Below are 19,649 nucleotides of genomic sequence, written 5' to 3'. Positions count from 1 at the left end.
AACGAAAGTCGTGCTAATGCTGGCTCCAGTAACAGACGAATCGCAACGAATCATCGTTGACCGGCACAAGGTATTGCCAGACTCGTTAACGACCGACCTTCTAGAAGCCGGATTTTTCGGACATGCCCGATAATTCGCGCGGCTTTGCGGCACCACCACGTACTCCATAGAGTCAATGTATATTGCCCTGACTGCAGGTCTGAAATGGAATTAATCAAAGCCACCACCGCCGCCATTTCGATTGTCTCGCCGCCTCGAACCGGTCTCTCACACGCCGATCCGCTGGCAGCCGTAGCCACCACCGCACAACGTTAGGCCTAGCTGCTTCTACGTTTGCTAGCTTCTTGCTGTGTGGTGCCATGTTTTTCATTGAAAGAATTCGCCGTTGTCAGCAATGGAACTGACTCCGTCTTTGTAATCCTCGCGATTGGCTTCGAAGCTCGCAAAGCACAGCGCATTGCGCAATGCCCTTCTCTGAAAGTTAGCTTTGCCTCAATATCAATATGTTACGCAGTGAAGCATAACAGGCGTAGGAAGGGGCAATTGTCACGGGGCACAGTATGTATTCCTTAATTATACACATGTGCACCCCCGTCTCCTGTCACAATACGAGTACCGATATGCCTAATAAGTGTACTGGCAGGCCTTAAGAGCTTTTTCGAACGTGCCTGTGGCAATTTGAGCCCTGAACTCTTTCATTACGGCGAGAAAATGGTAGTTTTTTATAGGTCTCGGAAAAAAAATATTTACCACTACAAATAATATTCCAGCAACATAGCTTGTTGTGCATAATGAAATTCTCTTTCCAAAAACATACATTGCCAAACAAAAAATTTTTAGGTAAAACATAAAAATTCTAGAAAGCACCATTCTTGCTGCCAGTTGATAAAAACAATCAAAAAGCGATATCTGCTAAAACATTAATATCAAAGGAAATTCCGAATATACATTTCAAGGATAAATAACCAAGGAATAGCATCTGAAAAAATAAATGCTCAGTACGTAAGCTCAGTCAGTACGCTCAGTCAGTAAGTCTATGCCCCTACATGCAGTCATGATGACCAGGAAGTCGAAAGCTTTTATGAAGACGTGGAATCGGCGATGGGTAAAGTCAAAACAAAACACACTATACTGATGGGCGACTTCAATGCCAGGGTAGGCAAGAAGCAGGCTGGAGACAAGTCAGTGGGGGAATATGGCATAGGCTCTAGGAATAGCAGAGGAGAATTATTAGTAGAGTTTGCAGAACAGAATAATATGCGGATAATGAACACCTTTTTCCGCAAGCAAGTTAGTCGAAAGTGGACGTGGAGGAGCCCGAATGGTGAGACTAGAAATGAAATCGACTTCATACTCTGCGCGAACCCTGCCATCATACAAGATGTAGACGTGCTCGGCAAGGTACGCTGCAGTGACCATAGGATGGTAAGAACTCGAATTAGCCTAGACTTGAGGAGGGAACGGAAGAAACTGGTACACAAGAAGCCAATCAATGAGTTAGCGGTAAGAGGGAAACATAGCTTGTTGTGCATAATGAAATTCTCTTTCCAAAAACATACATTGCCCAACAAAAAATTTTTAGGTAAAACATAAAAATTCTAGAAAGCACCATTCTTGCTGCCAGTTGATAAAAACAATCAAAAAGCGATATCTGCTAAAACATTAATATCAAAGGAAATTCCGAATATACATTTCAAGGATAAATAACCAAGGAATAGCATCTGAAAAAATAAATGCTCAGTACGTAAGCTCAGTCAGTACGCTCAGTCAGTAAGTCTATGCCCCTACATGCAGTCATGATGACCAGGAAAGCGTTTGATTCAGTCGAAACCTCGGCAGTCATGGAGGCATTACGGAATCAGGGTGTATACGAGCCATATGTAAAAATACTGAAAGATATCTATAGCGGCTCCACAGCCACCGTAGTCCTCCACAAAGAAAGCAACAAAATCCCTATAAAGAAAGGCGTCAGACAGGGAGATACAATATCTCCAATGCTATTCACAGCATGTTTACAGGAGGTATTCAGAGGCCTGGAGTGGGGAGAATTGGGGATAAAAGTTGCTGGAGAATACCTTAGCAACTTGCGATTCGCTGATGATATTGCCTTGCTTAGTAACTCAGGAGACCAATTGCAATGCATGCTCACTGACCTGGAGAGGCAAAGCAGAAGGGTGGGTCTGAAAATTAATCTGCAGAAAACTAAAGTATTGTTTAACAGTCTCGGAAGAGAACAGCAGTTTACGATAGGTAGCGAAGCACTGGAAGTGGTAAGGGAATACATCTACTTAGGGCAGGTAGTGACCACGGATCCGGATCATGAGACTGAAATAACCAGAAGAATAAGAATGGGCTGGGGTGCGTTTGGCAGGCATTCTCAAATCATGAACAGCAGGTTGCCACTATCCCTCAAAAGGAAAGTGTATAACAGCTGTGTGTTACCAGTACTCACATATGGGGCAGAAACCTGGAGGCTTACGAAAAGGGTTCTGCTGAAATTGAGGACGACGCAACGAGCTATGGAAAGAAGAATGATGGGTGTGACGTTAAGGGATAAGAAAAGAGCAGATTGGGTGAGGCAACAAACGCGGGTAAACGACATCTTAGTTGAAATCAAGAAAAAGAAATGGGCATGGGCCGGACATGTAATGAGGAGGGAAGATAACCGATGGTCACTAAGGGTTACGGACTGGATTCCAAGGGAAGGGATGCGTAGCATGGGGCGACAGAAAGTTAGGTGGGCGGATGACATTAAGACGTTTGCAGGGACAACATGGCCACAATTAGTACATGACCGGGGTAGTTGGAGAAGTATGGGAGAGGCCTTTGCCCTGCAGTGGGCGTAACTAGGCTGATGATGATGATGACACCACCATTCTTCGGATATAAAAAAAGAAACTAAGACCAGTTCATCGCTCATGGCATGCGGTGAAGCAGTTGCTGGGTTTTGTGAAGCATAGGAGCATTCCGCATTTTCTCCACAAAATGTCTGGTATTTGTTTATCTTTGTGGTCCTCGTAACAGATATTGCAGTTCCATCTTTTCCGCATCTTCTGAGGATGGTCCGATGAGGAGTCCAGGGAACGCACTTCACCAGTTCGTCTAGAGTCATGCACCTCTTTCAGGACCAATCGCTCTCAGCGCAGCTGGGAAACTACAATACTATGCATCCAAGCAAATCTGTTTGCATTTTTTGCAGGTTGTCTTTATCACTTCTGCAGAGAAGAGTAGAAAGAAATCCCACGCCGTTGCAAACTGTCTTGCGCTGATCCGCAGTACTGGGTCGAGATTTGCTACGGGTGGCCATCTTGGCGTGAATGGAAGTTTCTTTGCTGCCGGTGGCAGCACATCATAACCAAGCGAAGTATACACCCTGAAGATAATCAGGAGAGCTCTCAGGTCATGCAAGAAGATTGGCAGATAAATGCGCACGAGGAAGGAGACTGCGCAAGGCCGTAATGAAAACTGACCGGTGAACAGTTCGGATGTCCCATGCTGACTCAAAACATTGTCGCCGTCAGAGCTTGAATATGCTTTTCTGTCATCTTCTGAATCATAACTCGAGTCCTCATCACTAAATGGAAGTGTGGGTGCAGCATAGTTTCGAGCACAATGCTTTTCTTGCGACCAAGCCGCGCGGGATGACGCCGTGGGAGCCATTTTCAATAACTGCACAGTGACACCGGCAACGCCTCTTGCCTGAATTTTACGAGAGGAGCGAAACCGATGCTCTTTGAAACTGGTTGAAAATGCCAGGTCCACATGCTAGACATGCGTCAGACCTTCAGAAATACACTTTGGTGGAATAAAACGACCCGGACTTCAAACCAAAGCTCATTAGTGAACAGCTGGCGCAATTTTCGGTTAATTATCACCGCTCAGCACTGTCGGACGGCAAAGCCGGCGATATAATTTAATTCTTCACTTACTGGGAGTAATTTAATTACAAAATTTTGATGCTAGTGCAGTGTAATTGCGAGCGACATGATTTTTTCAGAAGCGCGGCAGGTGACGGCCATGCTTCTTTTCGCTACAACATACGCGCATTCGTTCGCAAAAAGGTCCATCAAAAATCACAACATCACTGGAGCATGAAAATTTTAACTGATTCTGAAAGTTCAGTGCCTGTACTAACTACTGGATGGCCTTAAGTGGATCAAACAGCTCCAACGTGTCGAAATTGGCGATCTAAAGTGTTGATCACCGGGGATCGACTTTAATATGCATGGTAGCAATAGAGTTAAAGACATGCATTCATTTTTTTTGGACTGCCCGATTTTTCGGATGTTTTCGCAGCCCCTAGGGACTTAGAAAAATCTAACGTTGACTGTACAACTGATGAAGAGGATGCTTCAAATGATCCATGGGGTGAACGCATGACGGAAGGAGGATGAAAACAGAAAGGACCGATGCACTGAGGAATTAACAAGAAAGGAAGCGTGCCGCCACCTCTTTGAAGGAGCTTGAGCTCAAGAAAACAAAGTGTTGGTTGACGCCGAGATGCAGCTGTCCCTCATTCAAACCAAAATAAACCCTTTAAAGCAGTGAAATTCAACACTGAGATATTGTGTACGGGCTGAAAGTATGTCAGGACAGTTGAGGTTGGCTTCCTTGCTGCTGAGAGAGAATCTTAGTTGTGACAACGTTCAGGCCTCATACCGATGAGCTTGCTATTGGTTGATAGAAATAACTCATATTCGAACATATTTACTTCTGTATGCATCTCCTTTTCATTTGTATTTGAAAATGCTAGACTTGATTCGGAATGGGTTTTACCATTTTTTCAGCTGTGCATTTTACTATCACCTTCTTTCTGTTCTCTTTTTGAATAAAATAGATATTACTGCTTACTATTCAAACTGGATTAAATTATTTTTTTGTTTCAACATGCTTACTAGAGAGTGACAGCATCGGGCAACATGGTGTCAGCCAGTCTTGACATAAAACAATGTTCTGGCTCATTCAAGGAATTTTGCAAAGGTACTCAGGGAAAACATGGAAAACTCAGAGAATTTGGAAATATCAACTTAATAGACACCCTGTGAGTGTGCAAAACTAAGTGAAATAAGTAAGACCTGATGGCTACGACACCGATAAGCAGTATGGTCAAAGTTTCAAGTGAGGAGACAATAATCAGCTTTTTCCGAAAGTATGTAATTCCTATTAAAAGTTGAAGATGATATTTTCCCTTATGTCATCCTCTTTAGTAATGTGTGTCAATAAATACATACACAGTAACACTCAGAGGAAGCACGCTATCCAAACAGCCTTCTTGATTGATGTCAGCTATTGGCCAATAGCAGCCATCTATGGGAATCTTCGAAATATTGAAATATGGCAGCTGCTGGGTTGAGAAGAAGACCTCTGTTTGAAAAGAATGTATTTGAGAAAAGTGTGACTTCACGCTCTTCGCGCAAGCTTCATGCGTTGCGTGCGACTGCAAAATATGGCTGAGATGTTCACAGCAGCATATGCTATCCATGAACTCTGTTGTTTCACCAAGCCCAAGGAGTGGTTCAGGTTCCCTTATACCTTCTATTCAGTTTTACACTTCATTGAGTCTTACACAGACTTCCCAAAGTAGGTATACAGTTGAACTGCATTATAATGAAGTCACATCAGACACCAGAATGTTTTCATTATATCTGACATTCGTTATAAGCATACACACAGTTATTGACAGAAAAAAAAAAGCAATGGGGGGGGGGGGGGGGTTCATGAGAAAGAAACACAAGCAGGGTATCTCCGATGAGCCATAAATGGTCTCCTGCGGATTTTAATGACTCGTCGACATCTTGTTGTGCCGATGCGATGCACAGGAGCAGCAATAAATTACATAAATGCACTCTTCACTGCTGTGAATACACAACCATGTGACCAGTGCTATCGCTTGCGATTGGCACTTTGTCTTGCTGACTGCGGTATAACCAAGCCAAGCTGGTGGCCAAAACGTGCATGTCACCGACAAACTTTTCGGACACAGAGGGGACTGCACAAAAAATCCCTACTGTGCTAGTACAACTGTCAGTCTAGCCAGTGTGTTTAATATCACACTTGGTCGCTGCTAAGATCTGTGAGAGCAAACATAAAAATGAGCACGCCACCATCAGACTTTTCGACACGAAGGAGACCGTATGTCGATCTGTACTCCGCTGCTACAGCCGTCAGTCCCGCCCATGCGTCTGACCTCATGCTCAATCTTTAATAAGGTCTCTGTGTGTGAACATATTGGCAGTGAGCTTACCACAACGGCTTGTCACCAACCACTCTGCAAGCTACACTTCTTAGGCCACTAGGCTTAACCAGTGCTATTTTGTCAGAAGTCAGCCACCAAAGTTGCAGTTTCATGCCAGTGAGCATGGCGGCAAGTTTGTTCATGGCTGCCATGTTTGCAGCATCACACACACAGTTAACGCCCAAAACATTGTGCTGTGTCCGAAATTTTAGTTATTGCTGTTATACATTGGTGCTAAGGGTTGGCGGCAGTACCGCAGGAATCGTGCAAGTCCGAAAAATGATATGTCTGTAAAATCACTCAATGACTGTATTTAATGATTTTGCTATGAGAATATATATTTTGAGGCATATGCAAAAAAAATCGTTATATTGAGATTCGACATTGTAGGTACATGTAGTGACTGTCACATGTTAGGCATCTAGTAACAGGTAGCTAGTGACAGTCGTTGGCTAATGTAACCAAGTCACCAATGTTGTTGCATAATCAAGAATTGGCTTTGCAATAACTGTAGCTTGTACTAATGCTTGTGGGTTACACAATTTTTCATAACTTTATCGCTCAAGAACATGAAACATGTCAGCACCAACCAGCGGACATATTCTGCGACGATCACTTTCGACTGTACTATCGCCTCGGGCATCAGGCGCGCGCTGATTGGCTGGTCAAGCAAACTGAATTAGTTAATTCGCTGGTTTAGCATTGTGTCACGTGAAGGCGATAGTATCGTTGAACGTTATCGTCGCAGAATATGTCCCCGGCACACCAAGCTCTCCAGGACACTTATTGAAACATTGAGCACATATGTTTAGTTTAAATACAGATTGTTTTCTATGTTTTTTGTTGCACACATTGGATAGACTTATGCTACAAGAAAAGTAGCACAGTACACTTAACTCGATCAGCTTTATCAAAGAAATGTGCTCCATAGCAGTGATGCTTTAAAGGCCGACACAACGAAATTTTGGCCACATACAAAGCCCAATTTCAGATAGTGCAGCTATAGAGCAGCCTCCGTGCAAAATTTGTATGTTTTAAGTGCACGTGGATAAGTCGTGAAAGGCTTTTTTTAGATACCAAAACTAAAGGAATAATAATAATAATAATAATAATAATAATAATAATAATAATAATAATAATAATAATAATAATAATAATAATGCCCTTACCACTCAGCAGAAGTGATGCATGACTTGGAATGTGCGGTTCCTCGGCATGGCCTTTGAGATAGGGTTCCACCTGTGGCTTCTCGTGGCCATAGCTTTTAACAATACTACCTTGAGGGAAATTTTGTGCCACCGTCTGTGCAATTTGCCTAATGTGTGCTGTGCCTCCTTGGGAGTGCCGGTGTGTGGGTGTGTGAGGCTTTCTTTCGAACATCACTTGGCATAAAACATGTCCATGGCTGCACAGATAGAGCTTTCTTAAAATCTTCATAAAAGATTTTCATTCATCTGTTTTACGTCTTTCGGTAAAGTTTACTCCCCTACAGTGCATATGCAAGTGAGGAAAAACAAAAACAGACTACAAACTGTTGCGCTGCGAGCTCAGACCTTGTGCTTTGTCGTCAAACTTTAGCGGCCCACCGGAATTGTGCATCTAAACACAAGTCCCCATGATTGAATGAAAAATATATTTTGTGTTATAAAGAAAAAACAGCTCTTTTCGTGCTACTTTAGTAAAATTAATGAACCATTCTGACATACAGAACAGTGCTGGCCACGTGTGCATTAAAGGTGTTGTGATATCCTTCTGAAGCCACCATATCCCAGGATTACCATGCATACAACAGTGTTGCAACACCAGTTTTCCCTCTAAATAATATTCTATGAAACTCTGTTCTCATGGTGCGCTAAAAAATCTCATAGGCGCAATGTGTTGGGATTTGTATCATATCCATTGACCACCATGTGTACACACCATGTGCTTACATGCTGTTTATAGGCTGCTAACAGTAAAGTACAACAGCATACGTTTCAATCCCCTGCTAAGAGGATGCAATGTAAAGTCGAAGAAAAACGTCGTCGGCGCAGGAAAGAAAAATCTTTTTTTTTTTTTCCCTTATCTCTTGTGCTTTCTTGGTGATAACCACTGAGTGGTTCAGTATGGTTCGCTTTTGGTGCATATGAAGTTATTACTACCAGCAATTTTAAAGGGGCCCTGAAACACCTTTCTTATTTTTGAAACTTTTCTAGAATGGTGGGATGACTTTCGATAAATATATGCCCCATGAAACTTTTCGTAAATGATCTAATGTGAGTGTAAACATAGAGTGAAATGTTTCCTTGCTCCAATTCCCCTTCAACTAACAGCTGAAGCTGCACCAATAGCAGTACTCTGCGTGCTGTTCCTTTCTTTCTTTTTCTTCATTTCATGGTGCATTTATGGTAACACTTTGAAGTTGGCACCTAACAAAGGTGCCCAAGAGCAGCAAAGCGCAATGACAGGAAGGGTTGATTCCTTTAACCGCTGCTTCCTTGTTTCCTGGAAGATCTGGAAGGGTGTGCACGGGTGCAAAAATGTGTGCTTACAGGTCATTCATGGTCAGAATCTTCCATCTCCCAGTGACTGGTGCCTGTGGGCTGTCATGCCTGTTGTGCCTGATGTAGTGGCATTGCTAACATCACATAGGGCAAAAAGTGCCTCGTGCTTCCAAAGCCTCAGGGGAGAGGGGAGGAAGCGATGTGTTATGCGAAATTGTTGGTTCCCTGCTGCATGCAGCAGAACGCTAGAGTAGAACCTCGATACGATCCCATTACGTAAAATTTCCAAGTGCTAGCATTGGCGATCGAGAACACAAGAAATGACCCAATTGAATTACGCTTATTTTTTACTGGTTCATAGGGTTCCGAAAAACACTTATCTTTCGGCACCACCGTTCGATACATCGGAAAACTGCGATCGTATTATACATTTCCTGCCCCCTAGATGCCTTGTAAAGAAGAAAAAGCACGAGGCGAGTGCGATTGAGAGCTGTAGCCGCTTGTCGCACCAGCTTCCCTGCAGTACTTTCCCGAACATCTCACGTGAAAACGCCGGCGCATGCTCAGTTTCTTATTCCAGTACTGGCAAATCTCCTCCTGGGTCGTCGCACGCCACATTCACAGTTATCGCCACCAACCCTATTGCGACAAGCATCTTCACCTGTCTGTTTCACAGTGCCTGGTGCCTTTGGAAGCATACTGCACGCTTTTAATAGGCACTAACCCAAACGCGGCGCGTTGCCTGCTGCAGACTGCAATCGTATGATACGTTTTCCGGCCACTAGATATCATGTAAACAATAAAAGGCGCGAGGCGTGCGCAATTGCGAATATTAGCCGTCCGCCGCTCAGCTTCCTTTCAATACTCGCCAGCCTGTCTCATGTGAAAGCACCGGTGCGCGCTCAGTTCTTATTCTGCCGTCAGCGAATCTCATTCCAATTCGTCGCACACCACATTCATAGCTATCGCCATCAACCCTATTGCGATAAGCATCTTCACCTATTTTTTTAAATATTTTTTTTTTACAATGCGTGAGGCGTAATGCTGTTGGAAGCATACTACACGCTTTTAGTAGGCTTCGAGACGCGTGCGATTGAGAGCTGTAGCCACCTGCCACACCAGCTTCCCTGCAATACTCGCCCGCCCGTCTCGCGTGAGAACGCTGGCGCACGCTCAGCTTCATATTCCAGTACTGGCAAATCTCTTCCTGGGTTGTTGCACGCCATATTCACAGTTATTGCCTGCGATAAGCATCTTCACCTGTCTGTTTCACAGCGCCTGGTGCCTTTGGAAGCATACTGCACGCTTTTAATTGGCGATAACCCAAACGCGGCGCGTTGCCTGCTGCAGACTGCAATCGTATGATACGTTTTCCAGCCACTAGATATCATGTAAACAACAAAAGGCGCGAGGCGTGCGCAATTGTGAATAGTGGCCATCCACCGCTCAGCTTCCTTTCAATACTCGTCAGCCTGTCTCGCGTGAAAGCGCTGGCGCGCACTCAGTTTCTTATTCCGGTGTCAGCGAATCTCATTCCGGGGCGTCACACGCCGCATTCATAGCTATCGCCATCAACCCTATTGCAATAAGCATCTCCACCTATCTTCTACGTCTTCCTTCTTTCTTTCTTTCTTTTTTTTAACAACGCGTGAGGTGTAGTGCTGTTGGAAGCATACTACACGCTTTTAGTAGGCAATAACCAAAACTCACCGCCATTCCCAGCTGCAGGCAGCGTGATGGGAGCGTCACGTTTCACTCCGGCGACATCCGGTGTCGCCCACCAGCTCGATTCTGTTTCGGTTTTCCTTCGCCGCCCTAAAATACTACGCAGTAAGGAAGCAACAAAACACGTATCAGGCCGCCGGAAACCCACCAGTTCGACGCATGTCGGCGTCTCGTGCCGCAACAACTCGTGCAATGCTTTGCCTTACACAGATGTCAGCTACCAAGGAGTCTGTCAAATTTTTTCGTTAGTTCGGTTTGTACATTTTCCTGGTTAATACGCTTTCCCACACTTTTTTTTCTTCAAAGAACGTATGGATGAAGTTCTACTGTATTTGGCTGACATGTTTACAGCAGCATTATTTATAGATTATGAACATTTTCTTGCCATGTTGAAAAAGTGTTTAGTGCCCTTTGAATAATGTGTACTTTCTTCAATAAAATGTTTAGTTGCCAGTAAGTGCTTGTGGTGTCGTGTTCCTTTGCCTTAGTCTGTTTTGCTGCCTTCAATTCATAATGAATGTGTACCAAGTCACTCAAGTATTAACATGTGGTTAGTTTGATTTTTTTCATAATAGTTTCATTTTCTGGACAGAATTTGTATTGGTGTTGAAATGGTGGAACTACCTGCATTTCTTATAGAGGATAATTTGTGTTTCCTTTTCATACCTTGGAGTACCATTTGGCTGCTAGGCCCACAGCTACGTTATTTTAATGGGATCAATGCCAAACATGATAAGCTTTATTTGCTGGCACATCACAGCTGTATGCAGAAGAAGCACTTTGGAAAAATCTCCGTTTTGTTGAAGCTGAACACTGAACCTATTAGAAGTCAGTCTGTCACACTCTTTCAGTGCTATCAGCCTTGTTCAACGAAGATTAAGTTGGAAATTAAGCATGTACGGGTGCTCTGCTGGCAGCAGTGGCAGTGAGGTGGTGATGTCTGCAAGCAATCAGCTGGATCAGATTTTTTTAGGGTGCTCTGCAACTTTCTTATTGCAGTTTGGTCCAATATTTTCTAAATTGGTTTAATGTTCTTATCCAAATCTTTTTTAATTGGCCAGAGTACAAAAAAATAGTCTGGTTTGCTTCAAACTGTAGCCAAAAATATAACCTCAGTTTTATCACTGTGCCGCAAATTGATACATTTTTAAACCGTGGTATAAGTTGCATGGGACACCCTAAGACCAATGAGAATGGAGAATTCAATAAATTGTTCAAAATACGGTTCCTTGGCTGCACATGTGTAACAAATTATTGTGGCCACTGTTAGATGGTTCAGTGTGACCCACATGTGTCTTCATACCACCAGCGACATGCTTGTCCGATTAAGGCTTAGCATGACGTGTGCACCAGAGTGCTGGAAAGTGTGCGAGGTGATGGTACCTGCAGAGCGCATTGCTAGGCGGCAGTGGGTAAAGTGCATTTGTAACCTCCAACTAAGGAGCACAGCCATTTTGACATGTTGCCAGGTAGCAAACTGCTCGTTGGAGTTTTCCAGTGCCGATTCCACAAGCAGCATTGCGCACTGCCAGATTTCAGCCTAATCAGTGCAAAATTATCACTAAATCTTTATTTTGAGGTCAAAAAAGTTCCTCATATTCATTTAAAGAAAATTTTGGCTCCGTTAAAATGATATTTTAGAAATTTTTATCACTTCATTATTCCATTAGTTTTTTGTAACTCATTACCATATATTGAGGTTTGACTGTTTTAGATGAAGGTTTTGTTGTCTGTGTCTCTTTATTCTTGAAAGTAACATTAATTACTTGTAATTTGGTGTGGGTAAATATGGATCGTATACCACACACTAACTATTCGGTATTTCGGAATGTTCGAAAGCAGATATTTAGCAACAACCGAATGATAGTCTGGTTGGCGCTCCTTGTTTGCTAAACAAAGTGTTGCAAATTATCAGGAGTGAATGACAAGTTTTCAGAGTGATGCAGCAACAAAATTAGTAATGCAAGCTTTGTTTTCGGTTTCACAGTGGAACTCTACATGACATCTGACTTTTTCTTGTTGCGAGTCATTTCGTATTTTTGGCAGGCATGTAGCAGTTTTATCTTTTGTACTGCAACCTTTTATTTTTATTTCAGCTCATAAAAGGGCACTACAACATTGATACATTGTGCTTTATCACTTTTTCTTCTGGTTATGCTACACGTCATCGACACTCACAGACAATAACACCGTTAACTACTAAAAAGAATCGCTTCAAATTTTCTTTTCCTAGAACTATTGTTGAAAGGAATAATCTTACTGATGACGTTGTAACCCAATGCTCACTGCCATTATTTGAGTCGCATCTATGTTTATGTAGCGAGTGATTTACCGTGTGTGGTTCAGTTACTGCTTGCCTTTACACATAGTGAATGACCTATGTTATGTACCACTGTATTTTGCACTTAGATTTTTCAATTTCACTTTGTATCCACCCTGCGAAAGTCCTAGAAACAGGACCACAGTATCAATAAATAAATAAATAAATAACCTGTGATCTTTTCCTTGCAACCAGCCTTTTTACGTGTGTCTGCGGTATACGCATCTTTCAGGACCCTTCTTTTCTTCATTTTTCTACTTCTATTTTTTTTTCAAAAACCATTTAAAATTTCTGGAAAGCTAGTCATACAGCAGCCATTCTTTTTTGTAAAGCTTGTTCGTAACCAAGCTCTAATGTTGTTAAGAGGCTATTCCTGCATTTGTTTTTAATGACATGATGGATCTTATGTTTAAAACTGATTCTTTGTCCCTTATAGCTGTCTTTCTTGCACTAGTCAGTGCAGGAGTGGTATATCATTATAGTACTGAAATAAGTATTCCTGCTGTAAATATATGCATTTGTGCTTGAATATTCTATTCGAACTTTGACGCTTACTGTTTGTATTCGATCCTTATTTGAAAAAGTTGATATTTACCCACCTCTACTTGTCTCCTCAAACCAAATTACATATATTGTAAGGCTGTGTATATCGAAATAAATGAAGGACCTACTTTTATATCACATTGCCACATTTCTTTTTTCATAGAAGCAAATTTTATTCTCTTCCAGGAGCTTGTGGAGTACATGGCCATCAATCCACAACGAGATGCGGTCAAGTTTGCTATCATCACGCATGTGAGAATATTCTGCCTTGACGTTACAAATGTGCACAACTTGTCGTCCGTGGTCATTCCTTCCATGTGGTATCAGCATATTGCAAGAAGTGTATCATGTTGTCCATTGGCTCCTCTTTAGTTCATTTGTTGCTTCTGCAGTTGATGGTCTCTTGGAAGAAGGTTCATTTAGACAGTTTTAGCTAACATTAGCATAATAGCAGGGTTAAGAAAAATAATGTTACTGTTCCGCGAGCAACTTCGCAGAAATCGAGTTTTAGTATAGCGTGATAGGGTAGTTTATGTACTAGAGGCTATTCAATTATGCTTCAAATTTTGCATGCTTAGTGCACATAAGTGATTTTGTCTGTTCACCAAGCTTTGTGTGTACATCAGGAAAAGTGGGGGAGGCAGCACAATGACAGTTGGGAGCGCATTGCACATTTAAACCCCAATATAATGAAGTCAGTAAAATCGGCAGTTTGCTTCGTTATATCTAAATTTCTTTACATTAGAATTCAACATTTTGTGCAGATAAGTACAGTCACCGATAGACTTTTCTTACTCAAGGGAGCGAAAATTTTTTCAAATTACTGGGTGATCAGAAAAGCACATTTGAATCAGGAAAAAGTTCATTTTGTTGAATTTGAGAGTCGGCGAAGTAAGATATGGTTTCACGCAGTGTCGACAATATCTTCACATCAGTTGTATGAAGTGAAGCCAGCCACACTTTTGCGTACATTCCGCCCCTGCAGCTGATAGCATGCTGGTAGTATCACCGGCAATGGGATGACGTTATCATGAAAAGCACCAGCAGGGGGGAGCGAATGCTTCATCTGCCATTCACTTCAACACATCTCCAAAACTCAAGATTATGCAACTTCCAGTACTATATGTGCAGGAAGACAGCGCACATGATGCCACACCTTCTCGGCATCATTGCACCGCAGCAGATTACCTAAACTGGGCATAAGGTGTGTGAATGCGGTCAGTCATGCTAGAAAAGGAGACGCACTCCAACCTGCCACCCCCCCCCCCTATCATGCTATTGCGAGCTTGCTCTTCTTTCCCCTTGCTCGTGTGGGAAGACCCCGCAGGGGCGTCTGCGCAAGCAGGCGTTTGGTGTGTTGCGACACCACGTACCCGAGCACACGAGGGTTGGACCCTCCCGCGTGTAGCCGTGCGCGGCTTAGCCGTGTCTGGGGAAAAGGGGATCCTGGGGGTTGAGCCGAAGCTGGGTGTCTGGACCTTTAAGGCCCCCCGGCGGAGGCAACACACCTCTTCGGCCTCGGCTTCACATAGACGGCACCTCCAGACTGACCCACCTGGAGGAAATCGGCAGTCACCTTTTCCTGTCCTCCTCTCCAATCTTCGTCTTTCTCTCCCACTTTTACATCTCTCCTGTTGTCTCCTCACTTCTTATTACTTCCGTATTTCCTGGCGGCAAGGGTTAACCGTGTGTAATATATCCTGCCTTGGGTATATATATATTAGGTTATAGCGGCGATGCATGGCTGGCGTCTGCAGGTAATCTTCCAACCTTGTAGCGTCCCCTTGTTGGGCTCGGTGGTGGGTGGCCACCATCGCCGCCGAATTTCCCAGCTCTATATGGCAAACAACTTTCCTCCGCTACCTGATCGCTCCCTGAAGAGGGGGCGCACCGATGAAACATTCACTTTCTTCATGCAGCCTAAACAATCTTTTCCAAAGTACCACGTTGTACATAGTCAGCACGATAAGAAAACCGTCAGAATGATCTCACCATTTGTTGTAGCGAAATCTCTCACTGAAGCAATTGGCCCAGGCTATAAAGTAACGAAGATGGGAAGTGGCGATCTTCTTCTCGAACTCCGCGACAAAGCGCAGTATGACAAACTGTCGAAAGTTGTAACATTTGGGGAAATTCCCGTCTCAGTGGGCCCACACAGATCAATGAACACAGTGCGCGGGGTCGTCTCAGAAGATGACCTCCTCGAACTGAGCGAAAGCGAACTGCTTGAAGGATGGCAAGACCAGAACGTAGTCAAAGTTCAAAGAATAACATTGAGGCGAGATGACAAGCAAATACCTACCAAACACATAATTATAACTTTCGGAACCTGCAACCTACCTGAAACAATAGAAACCGGTTACTGTAAGCTTCGCGTCAGACCGTATATCCCAAATCCGCGTCGATGCTTCAAGTGTCAGCGCTTTGGGCATGGGTCGCAGAACTGCAGAGGACGTGCTACTTGTGCCAAGTGTAGTTCTTCTGAACACGCTTCCGACATCTGTACATCAACAAACCACTGTGCCAACTGTGAAGGAGACCACCCCGCCTACTCGCGATCATGCCCTACTTGGAAAAAGGAGAAACAAATCATAGAACTGAAAATAAAACTGAACCTATCATTTCCAGAGGCACGTAAGCGTTTCGCATTCCAAAATCAGTCCAGTCCTTCCTACACCGATGTGGCGCGCCGGGGGGCAGCGCTACATCTTCAGGCGGCCGCGCAAGTCACACGGAGTGTGATGGCGGTTACGCCATCAGCCCCCCTGGTGGGAGCAGCCACGGCTCTTCCGCCCCCTACGACGAAGGGCCAGCAGACCTCCGAGCCTGTCGGTCCCAGGGCCACTGCTCGTGCAGACAGGCCCGAAAAACCCCCGCGCGTGCCCGCTGAGCGGGCGTCATCCAGCGCCTCTGATGAGGCGATGGATGTAACAAAAACTTCTCCGGCGTCTCAGATGCCGAAGGCACGGCGTTGCTCCCTGGAGCGCGCCAACAAAAAAGAAATACCCCGCATCAAGGGGCCTGGAAAGGTCCCTTGAATGAACCTAAGTGATATCTCTTGACACACAGCACACAAACACAAACAAGATGGATACACAAATATTACACTGGAACGTGAGAGGCCTGATCCACAACCTCGATGATATCAAAGAACTCTTGCACAAATACAATCCAAAGGTGCTGTGTGTTCAGGAGACACATCTTAAATCTACGCATAGAAACTTTCTTAGGCAATACGCTATTTTCCGGAAGGACCGAGATGATGCTGTTGCATCGTCCGGCGGTGTAGCAATAATAGTAGACAGAGGCGTTGCTTGTCGGCAACTGCAACTCCGAACTCCTCTTGAGGCAGTTGCTATCCAAGCAGTACTATTCAATAAACTAGTTACTATCACGTCTGTATACATCCCCCCAAGTTAACTCTCTAGCACAACATTTCACAGCTTTATTGATGAGCTGCATCACCCTTACATTGTCGTCGGTGATCTAAACGCGCATAACCCACTGTGGGGCGACTCTCGCTGTGATACGAGAGGACGGCTTGTAGAAAACATCCTGTTCTCTTCAAGTTCCTGCTTGCTGAACAAGAAAAAGCCAACATTTTACAGCTCTACACACAGAACATTTTCTTCGATAGATCTAAGCATAGCGTCTAGTACAATTGTGCCATATCTGGAGTGGGATGTCATTAATAACCCTTATGGAAGTGATCACTTCCCCATCGTTGTAAACCTTAAAAAACAAAGTGAGTGTCATGCACATCTTCCTCGATGGAAAGTTGACTCAGCCGACTGGACAAAGTTTCGCGAACTAACACAGCTGCCCTGGAATGATATCTCTGAACTAAGCTTAGACGACGCAGTAGCATACATAACAGCGTTCATTATTGAGGCTGCATCAGTATGCATTCCCCAAACAAATGGGTTGCCCTCGAAACGACGCATTCCATGGTGGAATGAGGAGTGTAGGGAAGCCAGGAAAAAGCAGAACAAGGCTTGGAACCTCCTCCGTAACTCCCCAACCACAGAGAATCTGATTAATTTCAAGGCGATCAAGTCGCAAGGTAGAAGAACGCGCCGCCGCGTTAAACGAGAAAGTTGGAAAAACTACGTAAGCAGCATTAACTCGTATACAGACGAACGAAAAGCCTGGAACAGGGTTAACAAAATAAAAGGCCGCGAAACTCATCCCTTACCTTTATTAAATACATAAGGAGACACTCTGGAGGATCAGGCAGATTGTCTAGGAGCACATTTCGAGCACATTTCTAGTGCATCTCATTACACAGATACATTCCTAAAATACCAGCGACTAGCAGAACAGATGAAATTGGGTTGGAACAGCTCATCCAATGAAGCATACAATCGTCCATTCGGAATGGCTGAGTTCCAGGCCTCACTGAACTGTTGCAACAAGTCCGCCCCAGGAAGTGATAGAATAATGTATGAGATGATCAGACACCTACACCCTGAAACCCAAGAAACACTACTGTCACTCTTCAATTCTATGTTCTCCGCAGGCTACATTCCATTTACCTGGAAAGAAGCAATCGTAATCCCCATTCTCAAAGAGGGCAAGGACCCTTCCTCACCCGACAGTTATAGGCCTATAGCTCTGACAAGTTGTATATGCAAATTATTTGAGAAAATGATTAACCGTCGCCTCATCCATTTTCTTGAAAGCAACAAGATACTCGATCCCTTACAGTGCGGTTTTAGAGAGGGTAGATCCACAACAGATCACCTTGTCCGCATCGAGACAAATATCCGTGATGCCTTTGTCCACAAACAGTTTTTCCTCTCCGTATTTTTAGATATGGAGAAGGCATACGACACAACCTGGCGTTTTGGAATCCTCCGTGATCTGTCTGAAATGGGAGTTAGAGGCAACTTGCTATGCATCATTCAGAGTTACCTCTCGGATCGCACTTTCCGTGTTAGAGTTGGTAACGTTCTGTCTCGTCCATTTACGCAAGAGGCTGGTGTTCCACAAGGAGGTGTGCTGAGCTGCACTCTTTTTATTGTAAAAATGAATTCCATACAGACTACCATACCACGTAGTATGTTTTATTCTGTATATGTAGATGATATCCAGATAGGTTTTAAATCATGTAATCTAAGTATCTGTGAGCGACATGTACAGCTTTGCATAAATAAATTGTCTAAGTGGGCGGACGAAAATGGTTTTAAGCTAAATCCGAGAAAAAGTACCTGCGTCCTGTTCTCTAATAAGAGAGGTATACTGGCGGAACCCGTAATCAATCTCAATGGAGAACTGTTATCTGTGAGCTGTGAACACAAATTCTTAGGGATCCTTCTAGACAGTAAGCTAACCTTTGTGCCACACCTGAAGTATCTTAAGGCAAAGTGCCTCAAGACTATGAATCTTCTGAAGCTGTTGTCACGCACAGCTTGGGGAAGCGACAGGAGATGCCTAATAAAGCTGTACAAAAGTCTAGTATTAACACGCCTTGACTATGGCGCCATAGTCTATAATTCTGCAGGACCTAGTACTCTAAAAATGCTAGACCCTGTCCACCACTTAGGCATCCGCCTTGCTACAGGTGCCTTTAAGACTAGCCCTGTGCAAAGCCTTTACGCCGAATCTAATGAATGGTCCCTATACTACCAAAGGACATATTTAAGTCTTTCATATGCCTTGAAGGTAAAATCAGCTGTGGGTCATCCATGTCATTCAATTATTCACGACTCTTCCACGGCCAGGCTGTTCCGTAACCGCCCAGGTGTCCGGCTTCCTCTGTCCCTCCGGTTGGAAGCACTCTCAGAAAAAACAGGGGTCTCTCTTTTAGAGAATGTCTTAATGGCACCCTCTCGGCTTCCACCGCCTTGGGAGTGGCAAACTATCCATTGTGACATCTCTTTCTTAGAATTACCGAAACAAGCACCTGAGGCTCACATACAGTCACATTTTATTGAACTTAAAGAGAAGTATTCCTGTGACGAATATTACACAGATGCTTCGAAGTCTCCTGCTGGTGTTGCTTACGCAGCTCTCGGACCCTCATTTTCAACATCAGGGCCACTAAACCCACACACCAGTATCTTTACGGCAGAAGCATACGGTGTACTTTCGGCTATTAAACACATAAGGCGCAGAAATGTCGCTAAGGCTGTTGTCTTTACAGACTCACTAAGTGTCGTGAGAGCGCTGATTAGCTTACGAAAGCATAAAAATCCCGTTTTGAATGAGCTGTATAGTTTGTTGTGCTCCGCATATATCTGCAACCAAGCGATTATCCTATGCTGGGTACCTGGCCATAAAGGTATAAAAGGCAACGTAGCTGCTGACGAAAACGCTACGTCAGTGAGTTTTAGTGACGCAG

At 43.9% G+C, this 19,649-nt stretch overlaps 2 protein-coding genes across 9 annotated transcripts in view; one reads left to right on the top strand and one right to left on the bottom strand.

The window, feature by feature from the left end:
* The window catches only part of LOC142589298 (uncharacterized), a 126,511-nt gene that overhangs the window by 62,429 nt on the left and 44,433 nt on the right, over positions 1 to 19,649 (bottom strand). The window lies entirely within an intron of this gene.
* The window catches only part of Mvd (mevalonate diphosphate decarboxylase), a 116,308-nt gene that overhangs the window by 68,738 nt on the left and 27,921 nt on the right, over positions 1 to 19,649 (top strand). For all 6 annotated transcript variants that reach the window (XM_075700865.1, XM_075700885.1, XM_075700886.1 and 3 more), the window contains one exon: positions 13,493 to 13,558. In XM_075700865.1, the coding sequence (XP_075556980.1) occupies positions 13,493 to 13,558 (66 nt within the window). The remainder of the gene's footprint in view (positions 1 to 13,492; positions 13,559 to 19,649) is intronic.

This window comes from Dermacentor variabilis, chromosome 1 (genome assembly GCF_050947875.1).
Source record: "Dermacentor variabilis isolate Ectoservices chromosome 1, ASM5094787v1, whole genome shotgun sequence".
Lineage (NCBI taxonomy): Eukaryota > Metazoa > Arthropoda > Arachnida > Ixodida > Ixodidae > Dermacentor > Dermacentor variabilis.
The sequence above is the reverse complement of the archived record's forward strand: the minus strand, read 5'-3'. Positions and strand labels throughout refer to the sequence as shown.